The following is a 27,057-nucleotide window of genomic DNA, read 5'->3' as shown; positions in this document are numbered from 1 at the left end:
TGCCCCCAGCATAGTTCTCTTTCAGCAATCACACTTATATACTAGAGGGCCAGTGCACGGATTTGAGCACATGTGGGGTCCCTCGGCCTGGCCTGCACCCTCTCACAATCCGGGACCCCTTGGGGGATGTCGGATAGCAAGTTTTGGCCTGATCCTCAAAGGCCCAATCCAGACAAGAGGGAGCCCAATCCTGCGCGTTGAACATCTGTCCCCTGTGGCCAGTGTGCATCATAGCGACCAGTCAACCAGTCATTTGGTCATTCAGTTGTTCAGTCGTTCGGTCATTCAGTTGCTGAGTATATATTACCAGTTTACATTTCATTCCCCTTTAAGATTACCAACATCTTAAGGGCAGTAACTATGTCTTATCAACAATAATAGCCACCATCTATTGCAGGCTTATCTAAATGTGCTTTACAAATATTACCTCACTTAATTATCAAAAATATTGAGGAGATAGGTACTATTATTATCTTCATTTTACAGATAAGAAAACTGATTCTTAGACAAATCTTTTCATCTCTGTACACTCAGTGCACACCCAAAGCCTAACCTGTCATGAGCATTCAATAAATACTTGTCATGTAATTTCCTTCAGCCCAATAGGCAGAGATAGCAGGATAAAGGAAGATAATATCCTTTGTATTCCAAAATCTGCAGTCTATCCAAAACATTAGAAAAGCACAGAAGGCCCAGAGCAGCCTGCCTTGTACTTGTGCTTCCAAGGGAGGGCCGGTGAGAGGGCTCAGGTTGTCCCAGACCGTGGGGAAGGTGACCTCAACAAGGGGGTGTCAGTATCTCCACTCCTAGGAATCTATGCTCTCCCGGGGAATGGAGAGAGCTGAGCAGGGGAGTGGAGCCCAGGACAACTCACACTCCACCCTCCAGGAGCTCCCACCCTTAGAAGACCAAACCCTCTTCATAACACATTACAGAAGAGTTCCCTCTAGCTGGCTGGGCTCAGCGGGCATCATTCTTATAATCACTGCACGCTGTGCCCTCTGCATCCCTGAACCCAGTTTACCTGGGGATGGAAGAGATGGGTTCCTATGTCCGAGTGGAAAGCTGAGAAATGAGGGTGGCAAAGGACTACCGAGAATGAACCCAGATAGCAACCATCAAGCTCACATGCAAATACACATGAGCACACAGACACACTCACAAAGAAACTCTGTCCTTTGCACCACTGACCCATAATTCTATAGTTAGCTTTTGTCATCTTGTTCCTACTCTTGTTGATGACAGTTCCCTCATCATTTTAAGACGTTCCATAAATCATGATATAACCAACCTAAGACTCTTCCTCTAAGCTTAAGACAATTTTGGCTGAGCAACCCAAAACGGGAGGCCAGCTATGGTGCCCTGACCTGTCTGCACCAAATAGGAAGTGCATGCTTTCATGGTATATGAATTGTGCTAGACTTTGTATCATGCTATGTATGTAATTCTGGCTTAGGGTGCAGGCAGAATTAGTACCTCAGCTGAGGATGCTCTGATTAAATTAAGCTAAGGTAAATTTTTTAAGTATTTGGGGCCTGATAGGTTCGTCCTCAAGAATTTGGAAATAAAGATAGATTTAAATTATAAAATCTACACATAATAGATCAGGAACATCAGGTGACCTGAAAGAAAGAGAACGGCTGTTAGATCAGAGCTGGACTTGCTTCGAACATGCTTGAAATGTGATAACCTGAAATAAGAAAGAATTGTTCCCTAGGATGGGGCTTGGTCAGCCACCGAAGCAGGAAACAATTGGAGGCAGAGAGTCATGCACTGGCAGCGTCCATCCTAGGACCAATCAGCACAAGGAGAATTTTAGGCATTAGGCTTCCATTGTTTTGGGGGGAAATGGCAAGGCTCCCCCCATGTAGAGCAGGTGGGCAGAATGCTTGGATTTAGTTCTCTTTTTTAAGATTTTTTGTTGGTTTTCAGAGAGAGAGAGAGAGAGAAACATCAATGTGAGAGCAAAACTTCAATCAGCTGCCTCCTGCACACCCCCTGCTAGGGATCAAGCCCTCAACCCAGGCATGTGCCCTGACTGGGAATCAAACCTGCAATTTTTGGTGCATGGGACGACAACCAACCAACTAAGCCACACTTGCCAGGGCTGGATTTAGTTCTTTGATGGCAAGGCATAGCACCCAACACCATGGGAAGGAGAAGAGAACTGGTTTGAGAAGGGCTGCCAAAAGGGCCACATGGGCTAGCACCTTGGAGTCAGGTAACAGCAGGCTGGAGCTGTAGGGCCAGTACTTGGGGTAAGCTAGGTTTCCCAGGCTACATGTGAATTAGCTAATTTGAATAAGTTCACAGGTTCCAAGGCACAAAACCAGTAACTAGTTGTCTGGTATGTGACCCTGGAGCAATTGGGGCTGGGGCTGGGGCTGGTGCCTAGTGGCTGGAGTTTGAGAGCTTGAAGGGAAGTCGTTGGGATGTTGACTTAATCGGCTCTTAAGGGAAACTCTCTAGTCTCTACCCAGAGTTTCAAAACTGGGTCAAGACACATTTAAAAAATAAATGTAAAACATTATATGACACAGAGTGGTTTTATCTTGCATGCCTACTCAGACCCATCGCCTGGAGCCCAGTGGAAAAGGGTTCTGAGTGCAGGCTCAGCAGGGAGCATCCTGAGATGGATGGGTGAGGCAAGGTAGGAGTCTGGGCAGCACAACTCCCACAGCTGACCCAGATGCAGAGAGCTGCCGTCTTGGATTCCAGGGCTGCCCTGGAGCAAGAGCCTCCCTACAGTGAAAAAGAGGCATTAGCTGTCTTCACCAGATGACTAGAGCAGGGACTGATCGCAGGCGTCTACTCATTCTTTAAGACTGCATCCGGTTCATTTTCTTCATTGCCCTTAAGACCATTTGCAGTTATGTATGCACATTCTATACTTATTATTTATATGTTTATTAAGTGTTTCACTATATATTTGTGTGTTTATTATTCATCTTCTCACTAGAATATTAGCTCCAGTGGGGACTTACTTGATTCACCAGAGTATAGCCTGTGCCTAGTAAAACGGCTCTTTCAGAGTTGGCATTCTAGAATATTTGTTGAACGAGTTGATGAATAAAAATAAATGACACAGCCCTAGCTGGTTTGGCTCAGTGGATAGAGCGTCGTCGGCCTGCAAACTGAAAGGTCCCAAGTTCGATTCTGGTCAAGGGCACATGCCCAGGTTGTGGGCTGTGGCAGCTCTCCCAGGAAGCGGGTCCTGCGGGGGCACCGGTGGCTGTGGAGGGCAGGAAGTCTCCGGGAGGAGGCGGCACAGAGGGCAGCAGGAAAGGCGTGTGCGCACAGTGGGTGGACTTAGGACGCAGGGGTCAGGACGGGACCTACAGGTCAGGAAGCCCCGCCCCGTTCCCACACTGGAATCTCAGCACAGGCTCTGTCTGCCCCACAAGCTCTGTCTGTCTGCCCGGCTCCGGGATGCGTGGGAGCCCCACCCAGGACTCAGCGTAGGCTCAGAAACCCTCCTGCTCTGGTGGCGGGAGCGCTAGTGCCGCTTTCTGAACTGTCAGGATGATGAAGTGCGGGCCTCCGAGGGGAAGAGAGATTGTGGGGCTGCAAACAGGGGCTTGACCACAGTGGTGGGTGGCTTTGCTTGTCATCTATAAAAAGCAAGGACTGCCCTGGCTGGTTTGGCTCAGTGGATGGAGCGTCAGCCTACAGACTGGAGGGTCCCAGGTTCGATTCCAGTCAAGGGCACCTGCCTGGGTTGCGGGCCTGACCCCCAGTAGGGGGCATAATGAAGCAGCCAATCAATGATTCTCTCTGATCATGGATGTTTCTATCTCTCTCTCCCTCTTTCTTCCTCTCTGAAATCAATAAAAATATATTTAAAAAAATAAATAAAATAAATGAAACAATAAATGGATGAATGTAACTCTCCTTACTCACCAAGCAATTTATTTTTATTCTGGTGGAGTTCTTTTTAAGGAAAAAACAATCCCCATTACAATGTCAGGAGTATGTCTGGCATTTCTCATAAAATTATAGCTTGTATCCAGGGAGTGCCTTATCCGTGTTTAGTTAACATGGCTCATGCACACAGGGGCAGTCCACCTCTGGGCACAGAGACACTCTAGCTAGACTAGAAAAATAGAGGTGGATTTAGCAGGATCCTCTTCCACCCTTAGGAAAAGGTGCCCCCTCCAACCTCCAGTCTTATTTTCTACTTACAATTTCTACCAAACCATCAGCAATGTCTTTGAAGTTGATACTAACACATGGTTTCTCAGGTTATTAGGTTAAATAAAATCTGCTGGAGCTAGAAAGATTTTCTTGCATCGACTTTCATCCTCGCTGCTTAATTAAATCCCTCACCTGGGAAAAGAGTAATTTTCAGCCATCTTGCGTTCTGTGGCATCAGCATGAAACTGTGACTTTTGAAATACCAAAATGCCAGTTGTGTTTAATGTTTCAGGGGCAACAGCCTGTTCTATTTGGAATCCCCTACAGAGATAGATATTAACTGATGATTGAAAATGACAGCAGAGGAGATTGAATCAGAAGAGCAAAATGAGCACACAAATCTACTTTCCCTCTTTCTACAATTCCTAAAAATGTCAGAAAATATATTTTTTTAAAGAGTACATCCATACCAGTACTAGGAAACAAGAAATAATGCTATCGGAGGCCCAAAAATGGAAGTTTCCTGGCAGCCTAGGATATAGAATTGAGTTGAAAACAATGAAGATGCCAGAGACCAAGGAATGCTCAGGGGGGAAAAAACAACTTTAAATGTAAGAGCACAAAGAGACACTGAACTCAGCAAATTTACTGAAGAGCATGAGTTGTCTCTGGTGGCTTGTATCGTCACCCCAACCTGCGTTCATGCCCTCTGTCGTGAGACTTTGCAATTCCTCTTACCACAGAGGTGGTACCTATTACCCCATCCCATGAGTCTGGAATGGCCTCATGACTTGCTTTGCCCAATAGAAATGACAATGTATAGAAGGAATTAAAATATACATCCACACACTCGAATACACACGGATGTGAAAATCAAACAAGAAGTGGCAAATCACTGCCACATCAACAAAAACATGTAAGTCTTCAGTTAAACTCAAGTAATTCTTGATGAATGACATAGTGTGCATGTGCGCGCATGCACACACACACACACACACACGCACACACACACACACACACTCATCTAGAACAAAATTCCAAATTTTGCCAACATAAAAGGTGGCAGTCCAGGAAAGTAGAGCTAAGCAAAACTATAATAGGTTTTAAGAAGGTACTGAGAAAATATAGATAATGACTAATTTTAGATGTCAATAGTAAACAAAAGAAAAATCAAAATACATATACTAGTACCTACTCACATATAAATATAAGTGTATGGGAAGGATCTAGGAGGAAATACAGGAAACCATTAGCAGTGGTCGCCTCTGGGCAATGAAAGGAGATTGTAGGGCAGAATATGAAGGTCAACTTGCACCTTGAAACTTATCAACACCCAAATTTTGGAGTTTTTCACAATGCAAATATGATTATTTTTGTATAAAAATAAAGCTAAGAATTACTTTTTAATGCAGCTATAAAATTTTACTTGCTTTCAATATGTAACAAAGCTATTTTCATGAGTGGGAAGAACTCGTAAAAGTCATGTTTACTTTGTTTCTGTGTATTTTAGGATCATCTGTATCAATGAAAATGTTGCTTCCAACTTCTAAGTAGCATTTTCTTGTTGTTTTATCCCCTTCTGCTTTCTCACCCAACTCATTCACTTTGCATTCTAGACCAGGAGACATGATCACTCTTCTAGAAGACTCTAATGAAGACTGGTGGAAAGTACGTATTTCTCTTTCTTTAAAAAAAAAAAGAATCTTTTGGTTACTGTCACTGCAATGAATGCTATAATTACAATGAATTGTGGATGCATGTCTCCTTTTCCTTTCAGGGGAAAATTCAAGACAGGATTGGCTTCTTTCCAGCCAACTTTGTTCAGAGAGTACAACAGAATGAGAAGATTTTCAGATGTGTTAGAACCTTCATTGGGTGTAAGGAACAGGGGCAGATCACACTGAAAGAGAATCAGGTGAGTAATATTGAGTCTGACCAAAATCGAGTAACAGCCGTCTACAAATCTGAATGAGCGGGTCATATTCCAAGTCTTCACCTTGAGAAAAGATATACTCACGCCAACCATATGAGTGCAGTAGGATCTAAACATGCAAAACCAAAATGTTAGGAAGCTGACTGGGTGGTGTCTGTCCACAAGAGGAAATGTACGTAACGTCATGGCGACAGGATGAGGACATCTGGTCCCATGCTTTTCTCTGAGGATCACTGGTCTCAGATGTGGGCAGCTACTCCAGTTTGGGCTCTGTGCTGGTCTCCATTAATGTGTGGTTCACTTTTCATGGTGTCCTGGAGATATTTTGCTGTTACTTGGGGCTGTGTTGCACAGTTCACTGCATTTGCTTTCAGTCACAAAGACCCCCTCGTAAGTCTCCTTGTGCATATTCCAAGCTTCTGCCTGCTCCCTGGAAACCATGACACTCCCTAACCAGGGACTGTCTCAGGCCCAGGCCCTGGATATCGCCCTACATCAAATGTAGAGATGAATGTGGGGTTCACTGTGATGAGGTCGATTTCCTGAGAAGTGAGGCAGGAACCCCCTGTACCTATATGACTTCAGCCTCCTTGTTTCATGCTCCCCCATTCCCTCCTGGAATGTCAACAAAGAGACAAGACAGGCACAGCTGAGCCCTCCATCCAGCAGAGAGAGGCTTTCCTCCTGCCCCCTCTCCTCTGACTGCAACTCCCCTCATGTCATGTCCTGTGTCCTCACTATAGACCGAAACAATATGTGCAGACCTCCATGTTTGCTCTTGATGTATTTGGGGATACTTTCAGAAATTAGACATCCGAAATTTATTTTCTCTCTTAATAAAGTCTCATTGGAATCCAGACCCAGATCCTGCTCATCACTCTCCCAAGGTAAACTCAAAGGGAGAAGTGAAATGGGGCCTGATGCCATGTTTTGATTATTGGAAACATAGTGAATCTGAGGGGACTTTGGGGCCTGAAAGTCATTTGCACCACAGCCCCACCACTGCCACCCAGGCCCGTCTGAATCTCAGGACCCCACAGCACCAGATGGCCCATAGAGAACGATGGGTCAGGAAGGAGTGTGAGAAAACTGGCATAGGAAACACGGTAGCCTGATGACCTCCCAGAGGGACCAGAAAGGAGAAGCCTTAAGAGATAATGATAGACCCCCTGGGACATTTCCAATCAGACCGTCTCCCTTTGCAGAACTGAGCACAGACCTAAAAGAGGGGATCGAAACCTTCAAATACTGTGTCACCATTTTAAATGATGGTTTTATAAACAGCAAAGGAATAAGTGAAGTATTAATGATACAAGGGTAGTGAAAAAGTAATACAAACACGAGGGAAAAGAGAAAACATTGGAAGGTTTGTTTAAGGGTTTTTTCTTTGCATTTAAATTACTTTCATGGTGTAAAGGTTTAAAAACTAAATTTTAAAAGAAGCAAAGTTAAAAATACTCCATCTTATCTTCTGAGTCTAATGATGGAAAAGTACACAGGGTTGCTGTGATTTTTCTGGGCCTCAGTTTTGCACATGCTCAGGCCACACACACTCACACACACACACTCACACAACACACCACCACATCCCACCATTACTGCATCTAATTGCAGTAGTTGTTGCTGACAGAAATGCAACATTCCATGGATGAATGGCAATCTGTGGGGTTGGGTAGGGCATACCACCCAGCCTCTTCACTTAGACACTAGAGGCCCGATGCACGAAATTCATGCAAGAGTAGGCCTTCCTTCCCCCGGCTGCCGGCACCAGCTTCCCTCCGGCACCCGGGACCCGGGCTTCTCTCGCAGCCCCAGCTTCGTCCAGAAGGATGTCCGGAAGGATGTCCGGTCTAAGTAGCATATTACGCTTTTATTATTATAGATGTTTAAGACACAACACAGCTTTCAGCCTGAACCTAGAACCACATAGATCTGCCTGTAATTCTGTAGGAAAGTAACATAACCCCTGATAGGTGCCCAGCCTGGTGTTTCTTAAGGTGTGGTCTTTGGACCACCTGACTCAGAATCACCTCGGAGCTTGCTGAATATGCAGATTCCTGACTCCACTCTAGACCTGTTGAAGCAAAACCTTTCAGGGTAAAAGGCAGAGAATCAGTCTCTTTTACAGACTCCCCAAGTGTTCTGATCAAAGTTAATGGTTGAGGATGACCTTCATTTTCATTGCCTCACTTTAAGTCCTATTATAGCTCTGTGAGAACTGAAGGCATTTTTATTTCCAATTACATATTGATCAACAAAAGCCACTCAGGTCTCTTTATCGCTAAACAAATTCTCTATTTTCAAAATTTGTCAGTGTGGCAACCAATTTCAGGGTCAGCCACTTGAAAGAAAATTTACATTTTTTAAAAATATGTTTTTATTGATTTTTAGAGAGAGAGGAAGAGAGAGGAATAAAGAGATAGAAACATCCATCAGAGAGAGACATCATCTTGCACGTCCCCTACTGGGGATGGATCCAGCAGCCCGGATATGTGCCCTGACTGGCAATGGAACTGCAACCGCTTGATTCCTGGGTTGACACTCAACCACTGAGCCACACTGGCCGGGTGAAAATTTACATTTTACAAATCTGTTATTGAGAAAAAACTTAAATTGGTCTCCACTTTAGTATCCTAAATTATTTTAGCTATAAAATTTCAAAGCATGCTTGTTAATGGAGGTGAGTACAATGTAGTAACAAGAACATGGATTCCAGTGTCACACCAAAATAGATCCATATTCTATGTGGTTTTGGCAGAGTCACCTGTGAATATCAACATTCCCATCTGTAAAATGGGTATAGTAGCATCTCCCTCTTGACTTGCAGTGAGGGTTAGTGTTATCACCTGTATGAAGTCCCAGCACAGTGCCTGACCAGGATGGAAGCTTAGTAAAGTCATTTCCTTTCCTGCCATCATCACTCAGAGTTAAGCCTAAATGGGGAATTCATCTGCAGTGGCAATGTCGCCTAAAATTACCTATTAAGCATCCAAAAATAACAGTATGATATTTATAACCCTAAAAATGTAAAGAGACAAAAACTCATTAGCAGAGAAATAGAAGAAATTTGATTCTGAAAATAAATGCATCTCTGATTAAATCACGTTTCTGCCTCTGGGGTAAATTTGTCTCAAAGTCATTATATTATTTTTTCAAAAAGCCTCTGTTTCCAAATAGAATTAAGTTACCCTTTTGTTGTGAACACAACTAGAGTCTGCCATGACATGAGTATGTTTTCTTCATTTTTGAAATTTTAAAAGTATCCTTATTAAATCAACTTTAAGCACCATAAACGTATTTTTAGTTCATTCCACAGCCTGTCATCCCTATAAAACTGTTTTCATTGATTCTTTGTGTTCTATAAAGCTTTAGATAAATAAAAATATTTTAGATTATAAAACTAGACTGCATTTATTGTGGAGAAAAACTGGAAAAGTATAAAGAAGAAAATCAAGATCACAAGTAATTCACCCAATCTACTATTAACATAAACACTTTGGTATATTTCCTACCAAACTTTTCTTCTAATTTATATTTTGATATTATATTCTGTTTAGTTCCCAACTAATTTTTTAAACTTAGTCACTAAATGTTTATGCAAACACAGTTGTTTATTTTTACAATTGTATAACAAACATGTCATATAAATCAGAAGTTGATAAATCCATTGATCAAATCTGGCCTGGCTTTTAAATAAATTTAAGTTTTTTCTCAATAGCAGATTTATTAGGACCAAGTTTATTAAAACATAGCCTCATGCATATATATAATCTGTTACTGCTTTCACACTACAATGGTTGAGTTGGGTCATTGCAACAGAGACAATATGGCCTGAAAAGCCTAAAATATTTACTATTTGGTCCTTTACAGAAAAAGTTAGCCGACCCCTAATCTAGGTGTACAAGTATTTAAGTATTCTATTGTTGGATATTTAGAGTTTTTATTTGTTTAACTGTTATTGATAACTACAATAAACATCTTTAAACCTAAATCTTTTCCGTACCTCTGACTACTTCCTAAAGATATACTTTAGAGCTTATAGGAAAATATATAAAAGATTTTTACAATTCTTGATACATTCTACAAAATTGCCTCTAAAAAGGTTGGGCTGATTTATACCCACATCAACTGTTTATGAGAATATTCAGGTCACCACATCCTTGCCAGAATTGAACATTAGTACTTTTTATATCACTTGGTAGATGAATAATATTTCATGTTGATCTGCATTTCCAGGATAGTTAGAGAGGTTGAAATGTTATCACATATGTATTAGGCATTATATTTCTTTTACAGAATAATCGATTTGAGTACTTTCCCTATTTTCTTGCACTATTGAAAAAGTTTCCTGTCTTTTAAGAATATTTACAACTGGTTTACCACATGTGGCCAACATTTTCTTATTTATCATTTGGCCTTTAATCTTAATGCTTCTCCCTTCAGAAACTTAGTAATTCATTGATTGAACCATCTCCATTTTATCATATTTCCCTTCAAGTGTTAATCTTTGTATCACTTTCTACTTTATCACTCTCCACTTCTTCCTAACAGAACATTTCAAGAAACCTGCTTCACTTTAATTTTCTAAAGTTTCAATTCAGTCCTTCATTGCTTCTCACACAGATTTTAATTTAGTGATCATTTCCTTATAGTGTTTTCTTCTCAATTAGCCCCCTTTCTTCTGCAACATGTTCTCTTTACATCTCATTACATCATTCTTAACCTCAAGAGATTCTTTCCTTAAAACATCAAGGCTAAGTCTTCCTTCAACCTACTCCATCCACTTATTCTTTCAGACATATGCACATATTTTCTGCAATATTTTCTTATGTTTCATAGTAACAGCCTTGATCCATTTATCTTGTGGTAAGCGGAACAACAGCCTCATGTCCTAATCCTGAAAACTTTGAGCATGTTGCCTTAGCATGGCAAGAAGGACTTGCAGATGTGGTTAACTTTAGGGTCTTGAGCTGGGGGCTTATCCTGTATTATCTGGATGAGCCCAGTGTAACCAGAAGAGTCCTTATGTGAGGAGGACAGGAGGGTCAGAGTCAGATAAGTAGACATGGCAACGGAAGCAGATGTCAGAGAGAGAAATTGGAAGAAGTTATGCTGCTAGCCTTGAAGATGGAAGAAGGGGCCAGGAGCCAAGGCATATGGGTGGCCTCGAATAGCCGAGGGCAAGGAAACAGATTCTTTCTTACAGCCTCCCAAAGAAATGCAGCCCTATTGACACCTTGATTTTAGGACTTCTGATCTCCAGAACTGCAAGAAAATAAATCTGTGTTCTATCAAGTCACCAAATTTATTACAGCAGCCATAGGAAACTAATGCAAAGGGGACTTTGCAGGTAGATTAAGGTTATGGACCTGTGATGGGCGATATCTTAGATTGTTTTGGTTGGCCAAATCTAATCACTTGCACCCTTAACAGCAGTGAAATGTATCTGACTAGAGTCAGAGATGCCGAAAAAGAGGGCCAAAGAGAGATGAGATCAGAGATTAAGTGTAAAAAGGACTCAACCCACCCATACTGGATTCAAAGATGTAGGACTAAGCCACAAGGTAGGGAATACAGGTGGCATTTGAAGTTGACAGTCAGCAAGAAAGCAGGCACCTCAGTCCTGCAACCCCACAGAACTGAATTTGGCAACAACCTAAGTGAGCCTGAAATTGGATTCTCTCCTAGAGAAACAGAAAGGAAAGAAAAGAATAGGGCCCCGTTGACTTCTGGATTTTGGCCTTGTGAAACCCAGAGGAGAGAAAACTAGCCAAGCCCACCAGACAGCAGACCTACAGAACTGTGATATAATAAATTATGCTGTTTAAAGCCACTAAGTTTGTAGTAATTTGTTACAACAATAGTAAACTAATACACATCTCGAGTTACAAAACTCAAATTGAGTCAAGCTCAGAAAGTATATTTTACTCGTATAATAAGAGATCTGGATTCAGGGAACTTCTTGGATTCCATGGTCAGAGCTTCAGATTTTTCTACCTTTGCGCTCTGCCACCGTTGCAATATTAGCCAGCTCCCCTCGTGGTCATAGATGGCTGCAGCCACTCCAAGAATCCCTTCCAGATGAGGAGAGAGATTTTCTTCCTCATCCATCTCTTTTAAGAGGAAAACACACTTTCCCATCCTGGTTCATTGGCTGGAACCACTAAGAGAATCACTAGCAAGGGGAGTAGAAGCAGAGTTGCACCAGTTAGGATTTACCTGAATCATGTTGCAGAGATAAAGACAACAGAACAAAAGTCGGAACTCTGCTGTGTGGGGAAAGAGCAGAAATTACTGTAGATGTCAACCAACAGCCTCAAGCCATTTACTTCTGCTAGAACAAGGAGTGATCAGTGCAGAGCTGAGATTTCCCAGTTGAGAAGATGAGTGGAGCAGTGTGGGTCCAGCTCAGGGTCCACTCGGGTGTACTCAGGTCTACTCAGTTGGAGGAGCAGGTAATTATGCATGACTCATACTAACTTCCGGCACCTAAGAAGCATTTATCTAATGTTGGTCTGCTAGGTTGAGTTAGGATTTGCTTCTCTCGCCATTGCTTTTTCCCCCCAACATTCTGAACTCCTGGAGTACATAAAAACCACTTTCAGCTTTGTCTGTTACCCCCATAGTCTTTCTGTCTCCATTCCCACCCACTGTGTTTTATTTGTTGGGACCTCAACTCCCAGGAGACACTTGTGCCACCTCTATCTAATTTGCCCTACTTCCTGTCATTTCCTTTTCTAAGAGGTCCATAGCTTCTAATAAATGTAGAAAGAAAAGCATTGATTGGGAGGAGTAGAGTCCCTAATAATAGAGAAATGGCTGCCCGGTTTTCAGCTCTGGGCAGCTGCTGAATCTCTGAGCCTGAGACAGACCTTGGAAGAGGAGATCTCTTTTAGGCTGGTAGATTTATCCTTGACACAGCAGCACAACTTGCTTCAGTCATCAACTGAGTTCAGCACCAAAGGTCTTAAAGAAATTCCAATCAGCTTCTGATTGGCCGTCAGTCTTGGCATTTAGTGTTATGACTCTTCTTCTCTACCTCCAACCCTGTATCTTTTCATAGGTATTTTGAGGGGAGGACTCAATCCAAGAGTGCCAGGCAAAAAAATCTTTTTAAATAAAATGATTGCTCATCTATGAGCGGCAATCATTTTAATGTTAATGAGTTTGGAGGACATGCAGGGACAACCTTAAATGGTATTAAGTACATGTGATCCCAGAAGACTTCAGGATTTTAACCAGATAGGGCCAAATGGGACTGAGCCAATAGGGGCACTTGACCATTATGCAACAGAATTTGAGGCAACAGAGGAGAAGAAGCCGAGGGTCAGGGAGTGAGTCAGCAAGCAGATATCAAGTTGAGACAAGAGTGTGGAAAATCCTGCCCACCCCATTGTCTTTAAGAACTAGGGGGAGTGAGAACAGGTGAGTGGTAGAGCTACAAATGCACCAACTGGAGCAGAAACATGGATGACTGGTGTTAAAGTAGTAATAATAATATAGACTAAGAGGCCAAAGAGTGAATGCTAAGTGTTGAAAATTAACTACGAAACTGAATTTGCAACCCAGCAAAGAGTCTAGGCCAGGGGTGGGCAACCCCTGGCACACGTGCCAAACATGGCATGCCAGTAACTTTTGCTGGTACTCAAAACCTTCTCTTATAATCTCCCATTTACAATTTTTTTCTTAATATCGACTTTTTTATTTTTCAGATAAATTCAGTGTAGGTGCATCTTAGATAAATAATTTTACATAATATGTATACATGTTTTTGTCGCTCGAATGAATTTTATTATTTCTTCAAGGTTCTTCACATATGTACACCTTAAGAGATATCAAGTAGGCGTAACATGTTCTCAAAAAATTAGGGTTGGCACGCAGAAGAATTTTGAGTCAGAGATTTTGCTGGTTTTGGCACGCGCTCACAAAAAGGTTGCCCACCCCTGGTCTAGGCTCTGGGGCATGAGATCAGGGAAGAAATGAGGTAAATCTTTTAAGATAGAAAATAAAAACTTGTATTTGTTTTATATTAGAAAGGCAAAGTCTCCGAGGGATGCTGCGGGGCTGGCTATAGCTGGGCTTGATAGTTAGCTAAGCACTGGGCTGGCTGAAGATGGAATACTGAGTATGTGAGGTGCCTCTGCTCTGTATATGCTGCACCCACCTTGATATTGAGATGCCCAGCTTACCACAGCTACACATGATGCATCAAAGTCAAGTCCACACCATTGTCAACGAGCCGAGTGGACAGGTCAGGATAGGTCAGCAGTGGGAAGGAAATTGGTTCAGTCTTTGGAAGTCTTTGGCTGTAAAGAGAGAGGGGATGGAGAGAGGAAGGAAGGAAGAGAATGAAAAAGGAGACACAGAAGGATGACAACAGGTAGCAAAAGAAATAGAGAGGAGGGGGAGGAATGGAAAAAGAACTGCTTTAAATAAATCTGACCCTCTCCTTTCTCCACTTAAAATCCTTTAACACCCAACTGTTGATTGATGCCAACGTTCATTTTTGCCTTTTTCCCATGCTGCAGAGTCCTGATTTTTGTTTTCTTGTCCATCTGTATCTTCTATGACTCAGGTAAATCCTAACTGAACTGATTGAATGGGTCCTATTCTCCTTCCTGGTGATTATGTTGGTGGTTGTCTTGTGACCCAGGTCATCAGTGAGATTGGTCAGAAGGTCAGCTAAGGGACTTAGCAGGCTTAGCATGGCTGCATGTCCCACATGCCTGGCCCTGGCAGCCTTTCTGGCTTTATCTCACACCATTCACCACCTCCATCTCTGGCTGCATTGTTCCAGCTAGTCATTCCAAGGTGCCACAAAGTTACCCGCTAGGTTAGATCAGATTGCCATCTATTTTCACATCAGCACCTGTTTCTTTACTCATTAATCATTCAAAAATATTAGCTACTTAAGCTGTCAGTCAGTTCTACGAAGTGTTGTTCACTGAATGATCAGTGACTAACACAGGCATGATCCTTGCACTCAACATGCACGAAATTACTCAATGAAATGTCTTTCTTCCCAGTTCTGCTCAATAAACAATATGAGAGCAGGAGTCTGTCTGTTTTCACTAGTTTCCAAGCTTCTGGAATGGTATCTAGCACATAGTAGGTTCCCAATAAAAATTTGTTGAATGAATGCAGAAAGCAGGGAATGACGGGTTCCTTAGACAATTGAGGTATCTCTGACGTGGCCTAATGAGTTAAATATTTGCTAGGATAATAAGCCATCCAGCTTGTCTAGGACTGAGGCATTTTCCAGGATATGGGACGTCCAGTGCTAAAATTGAGAAAGTCCCGGGCAAACCAAAACAAGTTTGTCACCCTATTTGTGACCCTTCAACCCAAAGGAGCTCCTCTGGTTCTCCCTCAGCTCCCACCCCTTTCTACTCACAATTAATCTTCTGAGCTGGTCTTTCCATTCCACCTCTAAATGAAAGGAAATGTTCCCATCTCTGCCACTGCTTCCTAAAATGGTAGATTCTCAAGCTTTTCTTGATCCTCATTCATCAAGCTGAATCTCAGAAAATATTCAATCCCTGGACTAGTTCCAAACCCAGGGTTCTGCCTAATTTAAAAAAAATATTGTTTTGAGAGAGAGAGAGGCAGAACAAGAGAGAGAGAGAAAAAATTAGAGAAAAACATCTACTATTGTTGTTCCACCTGTTTATGCATTCATTGGTTGATTCTTACATATGCCCTGACCAGGGATCCGAACCTGCAACCTTGGCGTATCAGAACAATGCTCTCACCAACTGAGCTGCCTGGCCAGGGCTGCCTAATTTTTTATCAAACCTTTTCTCACAGAGCCACAACTCCCCACCCTCACACTGCTCTCTCTTTTCCAATTCAATGCCCCGCTGACCTCAGTCAGCAGTGATTCCGGTGTAGGTTCTAGCTTCTTTCTTGTTGACACTTGTTTTCTCTTTCCTTGGCATTCAGATCTGCCTGACTTCTGAAGAAGAACAGGACGGCTTCATCAGAGTCCTCAGTGGAAAGAAGAGAGGCCTCGTCCCCCTGGATGTCCTAGAAAATGTCTGATTGCGGGCCCCTCCTCCTTTTGCAGTAGGCAAGCCCTGCTGCGATGCCTCATCTCACACTGTGTCAACCCAGAGGAGCTGTCACAATGACCCGGCCACCCAGGAAACAGGGAGACCAGACTCAAGGATCTGAGACTATGGAGTATCAGCCACAAGACAGAGTGTCCATTGCACAGCATATCCTGGCTGCCCAAGGTGGGGATGAGGCCGAGAGAGCCACTGGCAAAGCTGAGGTCCCTACCTGGTGGCAGTAGCAGGACAGCAACCACAGCTGTTCCCCAGGACCCAACTCCCTCCCTGCCCATGTGGTGTAAGTTAACCCACTGACGTGTACTCCAGTCCGCAGTGTGGCCCCAGTGTGAGGTTCAGGTCCATGTAGTCAAGTGTGATTCGGATTCCAGGCCTTTGTCCTCAATACCAACCAATGAGCATCATCACATTTGAGACCCCAAGCAGTCCCTCTGCAGAGCACCAGGAAGTCCCACTTCCTAGCTCCCAACATTCCAGGGTTCCCGGGGACCCCTCACTTTGTGGTTGTGCTGTCTCTTCCGGGTCCTTGAGGTGTGCATTACATGTGAGAGCCAAGTTGATGTGTCACCAACTACCAAGACCTGACCTGCTCAAAGATGGCTGACAGGCAGTCTCCCCTGCTGCTCTAGGGACCGACAGGTGACAGAGCAGGACAGGAGGCCTGAACTCAAAGGGCAAAGTGGGGATAGAGTGGGGAAAGGGGCCCTTATTTATTGAAGATTATACAGCCCTTTCAGTAATGAGGTCCTTTCCCCAAGGAGATGGAGCTGGGGAAGAGAATGTGGCAGAAAGCTTTCTCCATGCAGAGCTTCACTTTCATTTTATGTCTTCTGTGTTAGGGGAACATTTCCCATCATGCCATTTTGTGGGACTCCCACTTGGAGGGCTGAGTCCACCTTGCAAAGGACCAGAAACATGGAAGAGATCCAAAAGCATCTTAGGAGAAAATTAGCCAAGTTGGAACCCATTCTTCTTTAGGGCAGTATATTCTACCCTAGCAGAGGGCAAATGGAAAAGAATCCCAAGTCCTTCCGCCTCTGAATGCAGAGGAAGGCGGGGCCTATTTAGCATCAACTAGGGGAGTCTCTGTTACTCTGTACTTGTACTAATGTTTACAAGAATGCAATATACTGTGATGCCTTCCTCCCCATTCCAACGTGCATCCTATTCCTCTTTAATATGGTTAAACTTCACAATGACCTTGGAATCAATGTCAGTTTGATGTATTTTGGTGCAGAGCAATAAAGCATTAGAACAATTGGTTTTAAAAAGACTTAAGTGGCTGCATCCTGTGCATGTAAGCATCATTGGGAAACCAAAGCTTCATCCGTCTCCATGTACTTCTTTTGTTACTGCTCAGCATGAAGTTGGGAGCTGAAATTGGGTGGCTGCTGGTTTCACAGTACTTTGGATGCCTTACTCTTGTTTTCAAGCCAGCCTCCCTCTCTGATACAACATGTAAAACGGAGTGTATAGAGTTGGGCGGGTTCTTTGAGAGCCAGGGTGGATAATATGACTGCCGTTCTGTAATATGGAATGCCAGGTACCAACGCTCTTTGCCTCTAATTCAATATTCCATCTAATAAAAACAAACACGTTGGCTGGAAGGAGCATAAAAAACATGTGTCCTGATCTCTTCTTTCTGGTAGAATATCCACTGAAGCCCTTTGGTAAGGGGGTGTCACATCCTATGCAAATTTGCATTGAAAAGTCAGTTTGGCCCGGCCAGCATGGCTCAGTGGTTGAGCATTGACCTATGATCCAGGAGGTCACGATTCGATTTCCAGTCAGGGCATATGCCTGGATTTCAGGCTCCATCCCCAGTGTGGAGCATGCAGGAGGCAGTCAATCAATGATTCTCTCTCATCATTGATGTTTCTCTCTCTCTCCCTCTCCCTTCCTCTTTGAAGTCAATAAAAATATATTAAAAATAAAATAAAATGAAAAGTCAGTTTGTCCTTTGAAGTTGAAGAGGAGGCTGCGATAGGCAGCCTCCAAAGTGGTCCCCGATGAACGATCCTTGCCTCCTGACAGGGCTTTTACCCCCACAGCCACATTGAGTCAGGGCTGGTCTTATGTGACCAACAGAACACAGCGGAAGTGATATTGCAGGACATGTTGGGCTGGGTCCAAGAGTCCTTGCAGCTTCTGCCTTGACCTTGTGGAACATTCACCCTGGGGAATCCTGAGCCACCATGTATGTTTGTCTACTCTGAGGCCACCATGCAGGTGGGGCCAGTGGAGAGACCACACGCTTCTGCAGGTCACTCAATCCATTTTTGAGTGATTTTTTAAAATACAAAAATACATAACCGGAACAGGGATGCAGGTGGGGCCAGTGGAGAGACCACACGCTTCTGCAGTAGGTCACTCAATCCATTTTTGAGTGATTTTTTTAAATACAAAAATACATAACCGGAACAGGGACTTTGTAATTTGAGCCAATGCTAGAAAGGAGAAGACATACTTTCAGCAAAATGAGGCCCTAAAGTTTTTGCAAACATCAAGATATCTCCAAATGCAAGATATCTACATAGTGTGCCTTAGAGATCTGGTCACCCAGATATTAGAGAAAAAGGCAGTGTTCCTTACAGCACAGACTGCCACAGATGCTTACACACACACACACACAGAGAGAGAGAGAGAGAGAGAGAGAGAGAGAGAGAGAGAGAGAGAGATTGACTTTAGGAGCCACAGCATTTTTTCTCCTGCCTGTCTGCAGAAATAGCTAGAACAAGGATAGCTGTGACCTACCAAAGTCTTGAAGGTTTCCAAGCCCCAAGAAGAGACTGGAAGAAGGGCCACAGTCGCAGAAGGAGATGAAATGAGGGCCTCAGGATTCCGACTCTAGGGAGGGGTCAGGGAAGGAGAGGAAAATGCTAAAATGAAGAAGAACAAAGGTCCTGGGGAGTATTCTTCAGAGTGTGAGGGAGCAGGCTGGTACCCCCTCACCTCCTGGCCTGGCCTCCAGCTGAGGGGTGGTGCACATGTACCTCACCTAGGGGAGCCGTGCCCCCCACTTCCCCACCAGTGCTGGAGGATGTGCATTCAATCATGGTGGGTGTGAAATAAAGAACTGGTCGAACCTTCCTCAGGCTTCCAGAAGGTGAAGAATTGAACTTCTTTTACCCCCATCACGAGCAGCCTGAGGCCTCCTTAGTGTGGGCAGTGGGGCTGCAAAGAGAACCCATGGATAGGTGACTGGCTAGCTACCAGTAGGGCTGATTGCACAGAGCACTGTAACTGCCTAACTCTCCACACCAAAATCTCTCTCTCTCCCTCTCCCTCTCCCTCTCCCTTTCTCCCATCAAGAGGAAGAGTCCAGCATCTGGGCTACACATTTAAAGCAGCTAGTGGGATGGTACATAGTAGGAGCTTATTAGAGTTAATGCACTTTGCTATTAAAGAGAGAGAAATAAAATCCATGAAAAGATCACAACACATGTAAATAGCCTTGTGCCAGGTCCTGCTAAAAGTAAAAATAAAAATAAAAGAAACACCATGAAAGTCCAAAAATGGGTCTAGGTCATAGCTGCTCCACGGAGAAGAGAGCCAGGAAGGAAACCTATTGGTCAGCCCTGGCCTAGAGCGAGGCCCCGGCAGCTGTGAAAAAGTACCGTATGCTCAAATAGAAGCTTCAGTTTACATCAAGTGAACCAGGCTTCTTCACTCAGGACTTCTCAGAGCCTTCAATTTGCTAATGTTCATGGAGAGTCAATAAAGGGGGATTTAGAACCATGGGACACCTAATGACACCGGTCATAACATTCCAAGGAATATAGTTTGGAAAATGCTGCAGTAGAGAATTATCACATAATATTGCATCCGCCTAATAGCGCCAATGCTTTCTAATACTCCCTCTCTTCCTACATCTCACTAAGATACCTGCAAAATGTTGAAAAGGACAAAAGTGTACAATCATAGTACAAATGAAGGCTAACGGACAATCCACCCTGGAATCTGAGTGTGTAAGGAGGAGAAAGTGGGATCTTTTTTCTCAAGGGGTGGAAAACACAGGAGGACCAGTAGCTGTATCTTACTTTGATAATTTTAGCAAATACTGACCCATAGGACATGGGCGGATATAAATCTGGGAATAAAAGAAAAGTCAGCATTGCTCAAAATAGAATCCTCAGGAAACTGAGTGAGCAGGTGTATTCCACGGATTTATCCTAAAACAAGACCCTTACAAACAAAGCAGACGATAAAAAATAAAACTAGCTTAATGACATCCTGTAAAGGTCACTTGGATTCTGCTCAGTTGCCATTCGGTTGTGTGTTTTGTACAACACCTGGTGTTTGTGACCCTTAGAACATGTTTTGTTCTGTTTTGTTTTTCTCAGCTTTCTTACTAAGAGCTGTAAATAGTCCTCAATCTTTCTGTGGGTAGTAGAAGCTTTTAACTGTATCTTGAAATTTTACAAGATAACAGCAATTTACTTTATAGTTTCTTTCTGTAAATTTAAAAGAGAAATTTTTTATCCCCACATCATCAATTTTTTTAAAACTATTGAGCATCTTCCATGTCCTCATGGAAGTCAGGATGTGCTGAAGACCTGAAAAGACACCTGGAAAAGTATAATACTTATTTCCAAGGAAAACGGGAGATCATCTTTAGAATTCCTCCTCCGGCCTCCTTTACTCGGATGCTCAGCTTACTTGCCTGACCCCATCTTGTTCTACGCCCAGCAATATTTTTCTTTGTCCATCTTCTCCTTGCAAACCAGCTGTTGAAGATTATGTGCTAAGTTCATTTACCATTTACTTTCACTCTTCGTTAAGGTAAAGAATATTGCCAAGGAGGACAAAAGCCTGAAAATACAGGTTAGGACCAAAGAAACAGGTCCCCAAACTCAGAAACAGCCAAGCAAAGAGAATAAGAAAAAGCCCAATAGCATGGCAGTAATGTGTAACCAGTGTGGAGAGCTGTAATTTCTTCCCTGGGAAATAATAGACTGAGCTAGCCTCTGGGGATGAGAAGAGTGAGGAGAGATCGCTGAGTTTGGCCAGAAGAACCACATCTAAGCGAAGCATGCACGTGTTCTCACACACACACACACACACACACACACACACACACACACACACACACTTTCTTATATGGAATTTATACTGGGCCCTGATAAATATTTAAGCAGTGTCCTAGCCGGTTTGGCTCAGTGGATAGAGCATCAGCCTTCTAACTGAAGGGTCCCAGGTTCGATTCCAGTCAAGGGCACATGCCCAAGGGCACTTCCCCAGTAGGGGGTGTGCAGGAGGCAGCCAATCAATGATTCTCTCTCACCACTGATGTTTCTATCTCTCTATCCCTCTCTCTTCCTCTCTGAAATCAACAGAAATGTATTTTTTAAAAAGAGATTTAAGCAGGGGGTGTTTTTTGGTCTTGAATTTCAAAACTATTCCTGTCTTGTTTTTTACACAAGAAGCAAGTCTGGTTGCCTAGGCCTCTGGAAGGGGTCTCCACAGACCTCTCTCTTCTTGCATCTCTCTTTAACGCTTTCCTCCCCCACTGACCCCACCACCACCTCCACCAGCCAAGACTACCACTCAGTTCCTACAGACACAACCCGGCCTCCTTAAGGAAATAACACTTATATCTTGTCAATTTCAGATGCGTGGACATGATTTTTTTTTCCTCCTCCCAATTTCTGTTTCTCCTAGAGGGGAAGGGTGAATTTTGGTCCCAGTGACCTCTGTTTTTGCATGATAAGGGAGCAGGGTCAAAGATGAGCGCTGGTGCGAAATGCTAAGGAGATGGTTAGGTGATGAGCATTTCTACCCCAGGTGCAATTTATCTTTGATTTATATTTCAAGACAGAGCCATGGTTACACAGCATAAGTAAATTACAAAGCATGGAGGAAAGAGATGTCTAATCAAGAGAGGATTAGGGGAAATAAAGAGAATATAACAAGCTTGATGTGATTCAGGATGGGGGAAAAAACAAGAAGAGGCTATGGGATGTCGTGAAATCAATATTCTGCAGAGGGTCGGAGGGACAAAGAGTCTTTACTGGGAGAGCCAACACTAAAGGGAAGATACTCTTACGAACAAGAGAGTGAGGCTAGAAATGAGGGAGGCCCGTGCCTGAGTGGCAGAGACTAGAGCCATATTGGGCAACAACCAGGGACCCAGGCAGCACAGCAAGGCCAGCCAGTCTGCTTGGCAGCAGCATCCTAGCACCGTGTGCTCACAGCTCTCCCACCATTGCAAAGCCTTTTCTGGTGGTGGCTCTTTGGAGCACCTCAAAGCCAGAATCCAATTTCTAAAGCATCACTTGGCTCCTGTTGGTTCTCTGCTCAGAACCCGCAGTGGCTCCCAGATATAAGAAGCCAGCCCAGCCCCTGCCGTGGGGTCTTCTCCGGTGGCGCAGATGAAGTTCAGCAGCTCAAAAACTGCTCAGCCCCGAACAGAACCACTCCACTGACATCTACTACTTCACGTTGGACCGGAGGGAATTTTTAAATTTTATTTCCGTGAATAGCCTCTACACACCTTGAGGCCACAGTGCTACATTGCCTTGGAGAAAGAAAGCACCATCTTTTGTGAGAAGTTCAAGTACCACGGAATACTGGCATCATCAGAAAAGTTCTGAGTCCTGTCTGTCAGGTCCAACAGCTCCCACCAGATGATCATGACCTCTGCCTACAGCAGGTGAAATCAGTCAGCAAAGCCCATCAAGATAGTGATCAAGGTTAAGACCTGGACTAGAGATTGGGTTTTGTCATGATCTTGGCAGGGAATGCAGGTCCAGCCCTAGTCACAAGGTGAGGGTTTGATGTTACAGATCCATCACCACCTCCAGAAAAACAACCTTTGATGGCAGGGCTGCCTCCACAAAGCCCCTTTGTGCATCTACCCCTCTCCATCTCTATTGCTGTTAGAGACCGCTCAGGTCAGATGAGGATTGGGGCAGGGGGAGGGGAGAATAAGAATTGTTTGCAGTTTATGATTTTAAGTCTCAAGCCATGAATGATGTTAAAAGTAAAGTGTATTGAGCGAGTCTGTGTCTTAGATTCACTGTAAGTCTTGCCTTAGCATCCACAAGGAGGGACTGTGAGCCTTTTGCTCAGCTGTTCCAACCAATTGTCCCCGTCCCCATGCAGTGGAGTGGCAGGTATGAGCTCTGCACTCAGACTGGCTGGGTTCCAGTCTGGCTCACCACTCACCCACGGTGTGAACTTACAGCCCATTTCCTCAGCCATAAACTAAATGCCAATATCGGTTTGTTCTCTTTATCTGAGTCTACCTCTGTTTTGTTTGTTCGTTCATTTTGTTTTTAAAATTCCACATATAAGTGGAATTATATGACAAATCGTATGGTATTTGTCTTTCTCTGTCTGACTTACTTCACTTTGCATAATACCCTCTAGGTCCGTCTACTAGTATGTTGTTGCACATGGTAAGATTTCATTGTTTTTTATGACTAATATTCCATTGTATAGATGTACCACATATTCTTTATCCAACCATCTATCAATGGACACCTGGGTTGCTTCCATATCTTGGCTATTGTAAATAATGCTGCCACTTGGGAGGGGGGTTGGAGGCTAGATGAAAAAAGTAAAGCAATTAAAAAGTACACATTGGCAGTTACAAAATAGTCATGGGATGTAAAATAAAACATAGGAAATATAGTCAATAATATTGTACTAATTATGTATGGGGTCATGTCAGTACTAGACCTATAGGGAAATCATCTCATAAGTTATATAAATGCCTAACCATTATGTTGCACACCTGAAACTAATATAATATTAAATGTCTACTGTAATTGAACATTTAAAAATAGTGGTTTAAAAAATAAAATAAAACAAATAATGCCCATCTCATAGGGTTGTTTAAAGAATTAAATAGGAAAATCTTAGCATAGCTATGGTACACAGTAATTACCCAGTGAAACATATATATATAAATGTACATCATGCATGTGGCAAGAATAACTTCTCTGACCCTACTTCTCATTCTAACTGACTGCCCAGTCAGGACTCATTCTGCTTTATAAGCTTTTCTCTCCTCTCTCTCTCTCTCTTTCTCTCTCGATTTTGAGCAACTTAAAGGGAGGGACTGATTTTTTTATACACATTGGTGGAATGTTTAGCTGAATCTGTTTTCCTTATACCCAACACAGTTCTCCACTAATAGTGAATGTTCAATTACTGGTTTGGGAATTAAACTGAAATTTTCTCCAAAACAGAGGTAATATCTGGGGTCTTTTCAACCCTTGAAATCTAGAGAGGGTCACTTGAGAGTCTCTATCTAGTTCATGGCCTGAAAAAGTCTAAAGCCTCCATTTAAGTTGGTGAAGCCCCTGTGGAAAACAGTATGGAGGTTTCTCAAAAAATAATAAATATAACTAATATGTGACCCAGGAGATATAGATGATATAGATATATATAGATATATAGATATATAAATATAGATATAGATATAGATATAATCTCCAAAGGAAATGAAAACAGGATATCAAAGAGATATCTGCACTCCCATGTTCATTAAAGCAACTATTAGTTTGTTTTAATATAGTGAGAAAAGCATGGATTTTTTTAAAAATACAAACAACCTAGGTTGGAAACCCTGATTTAGTCTCTTACTAGCTTGTGGCCTTCAACAAATTACCTAACTTTTATGAGCCTCAGAGCTATTAATACCTACCAGAAGAATTTTTAAGAGAATTAAAGGAGAGATTTATATGAAAGGATATAGAGTAGTCACTGACTGTAAAGTTTTTGTTGTTGCCCCCAAAAGTGACATTATCGTATCAAGAGGCTATTGCCCTATTATAACCTGTTGACTGGAAGTTTATTCTATTATATGGTAAATATTTTCAGAATATCTTTGTTCAACATGTGAATAGTTAATAGTTAATAAACCAGAGTATTATATACCGATGTCCTCTGTTTCTCCACTTCAACTTGTCCGGATACAACTGTACACAGAACACAACGAGGACTGACCCCCAACCCTGTTGACTTGCAGTCTCCTTCAAGAGCTATGGGCAAAATTCTTTATGCTTATATGGTCCTTATGTCTGAAACACTCAAAGCATTTTTCCGGAGATTAAATCAGGGCTTTCAGATTGTCCTGGTTAATAAATGTCAAGTCTCCAATGTGAAACCTCAGAATATCCTTTTGAGGAAGGTGGCTGACAACGTTATCTTTCATAAAAATAAACTGAGGCATGAAGGGGATAAATCAGAAGGCTTGCTACAGATTCTTAACTTCTTATGTGCACTTCTATTTTATATATGACGACCAGTGTTTCGTGGGAACGCACCGAGTGTCAGCAGGGATCCCCACAGAGCATGGTTGTGGTCTCATGAGAAAACAAGTATACCATTCTCTTAACACAGCTAGGAGGGTTGTGGGACATGGGGGAGGGGTGCCAAGAGTGGGGTTGCCTTGATTGGGTGAAGAGTCCGAGTCAGTGATGTTAGCACAAGCAGATGAGCTAGAACTCCAAGGGTGCATGGTTGTGGCACCTGTCATGAAAAGCACAAAGTTCCTATTTTAAGCTAAGTTCCTGTGGGTATAGTAAGCCTCTTCTCAGGAAGAAAAATAATGCTCAAGAGGGACTAAGAAGGGGAGCCTGCATGCATAGGGTGTGCTGTGAGCGCCAGCTTGAGACAGTGTGGACAACTATGAGAGGAAGAAGCAGAAAGGTTGTCACGTTGCAGAGTAATTACCTGCGTCTCAAACATGCACCTCCAGTGGATCCTTAACTTAACCATGCCATTAGTTAACATCTACTATCATTTACTCTACACACAGTCTTTCACGTGGTATGCTGGCTTTGTAGGCTTTGCGCTGTGACAGCATAGCTAAGCTGAAACTACATCTCCCAGAATTCCCTTCCTCAAATGGATCCACTCAGTGCAGATCACAAGAGAAATTTTGCAGGAGCCTTGAAATATGGAAGTAAAACAACCATCACTTAGATGGTGATGCTTGGACTCAAACAGAGACCGTCTGATTCCAGAGCCTGAGTTTCAATTTTTTACTTATTTCACCTTTAATTCCACATAGTTTGGCTTCTGTCCTCACCACTTTTTTTTTTTTTTTTTTTTTTTTAGAAAAGAGAGTATTTTCAACACTTCTAAAACATCTTCAGAAAACTTTCCTCCATCCTTCTTCTGGACCTCTATATTTTTATTTATATATGTCCTTTAACTATTCAGTTTTTTTTCTGTTTCCTTAAGTAGCTCTCTGCTATCTGTTTGTCTACCACACACACATGCGCACACATGCACACACCCATGTGCACACACACAGATGTGACCATACACTCTAGTTCAGTGATGGCGAACCTTTTGAGCTCGGCGTGTCAGCATTTTGAAAAACCCTAACTTAACTCTGGTGCCGTGTCACATATAGAAATTTTTTGATATTTTCAACCATAGTAAAACAAAGATTTATATTTTTGATATTTATTTTATATATTTAAATGCCATTTAACAAAGAAAAATCAACCAAAAAAATGAGTTCGCGTGTCACCTTTGACACGCATGTCATAGGTTCGCCATCACTGCTCTAGTTCCAAATTGCACGCTCAGATCTTCAAACTGCTTAACCAACATTGGTCCATCAGCCCCTTTTGATAACCCAGACCTTGGCATTTCCCTCTGGAGGCTGCCTGAACCCTACACCTGCTACCCTCTAGTAGTAAAATAGAAGCAATCAAACATAAAGCACACAGGAGGCCGGAGACCAGATGAGAGAGAGACAGACAGAGAAGGGAAGAGGGGAAACTGAGAAAATCAGCCAAAGGAAAGTTACCAGGGGAGCAGGGCAGAACCCAGTGAAATTTTCTAAGACAGAAATAAACTCCCACAGGGAGGGGAAAAAAGTCCAGGATGCTTTTATAAAAAAAGGGATAGGTCATGAACAATGGAGACAAAGGAAAATGAATAGAGATTTCCCAG

General features: G+C 42.9%; 1 protein-coding gene across 1 annotated transcript in view; it reads left to right on the top strand.

Moving 5' to 3' along the window:
- STAC (SH3 and cysteine rich domain) overlaps positions 1 to 17,752 on the top strand; it is a 103,097-nt gene extending 85,345 nt beyond the window's left edge. Inside the window, exons 10-12 of the mRNA XM_005877114.2 lie at positions 5,751 to 5,802; positions 5,912 to 6,049; positions 16,010 to 17,752. Coding sequence (XP_005877176.1) covers positions 5,751 to 5,802; positions 5,912 to 6,049; positions 16,010 to 16,108 — 289 coding nt within the window. The 3' untranslated portion in view covers positions 16,109 to 17,752. The remainder of the gene's footprint in view (positions 1 to 5,750; positions 5,803 to 5,911; positions 6,050 to 16,009) is intronic.
- The last annotated feature ends 9,305 nt before the right edge of the window (positions 17,753 to 27,057 follow it).

This window comes from Myotis brandtii, unplaced genomic scaffold, assembly GCF_000412655.1.
Source record: "Myotis brandtii unplaced genomic scaffold, ASM41265v1 scaffold506, whole genome shotgun sequence".
Taxonomy (NCBI): domain Eukaryota; kingdom Metazoa; phylum Chordata; class Mammalia; order Chiroptera; family Vespertilionidae; genus Myotis; species Myotis brandtii.
This window is presented reverse-complemented; position numbering and strand designations above follow the sequence as displayed.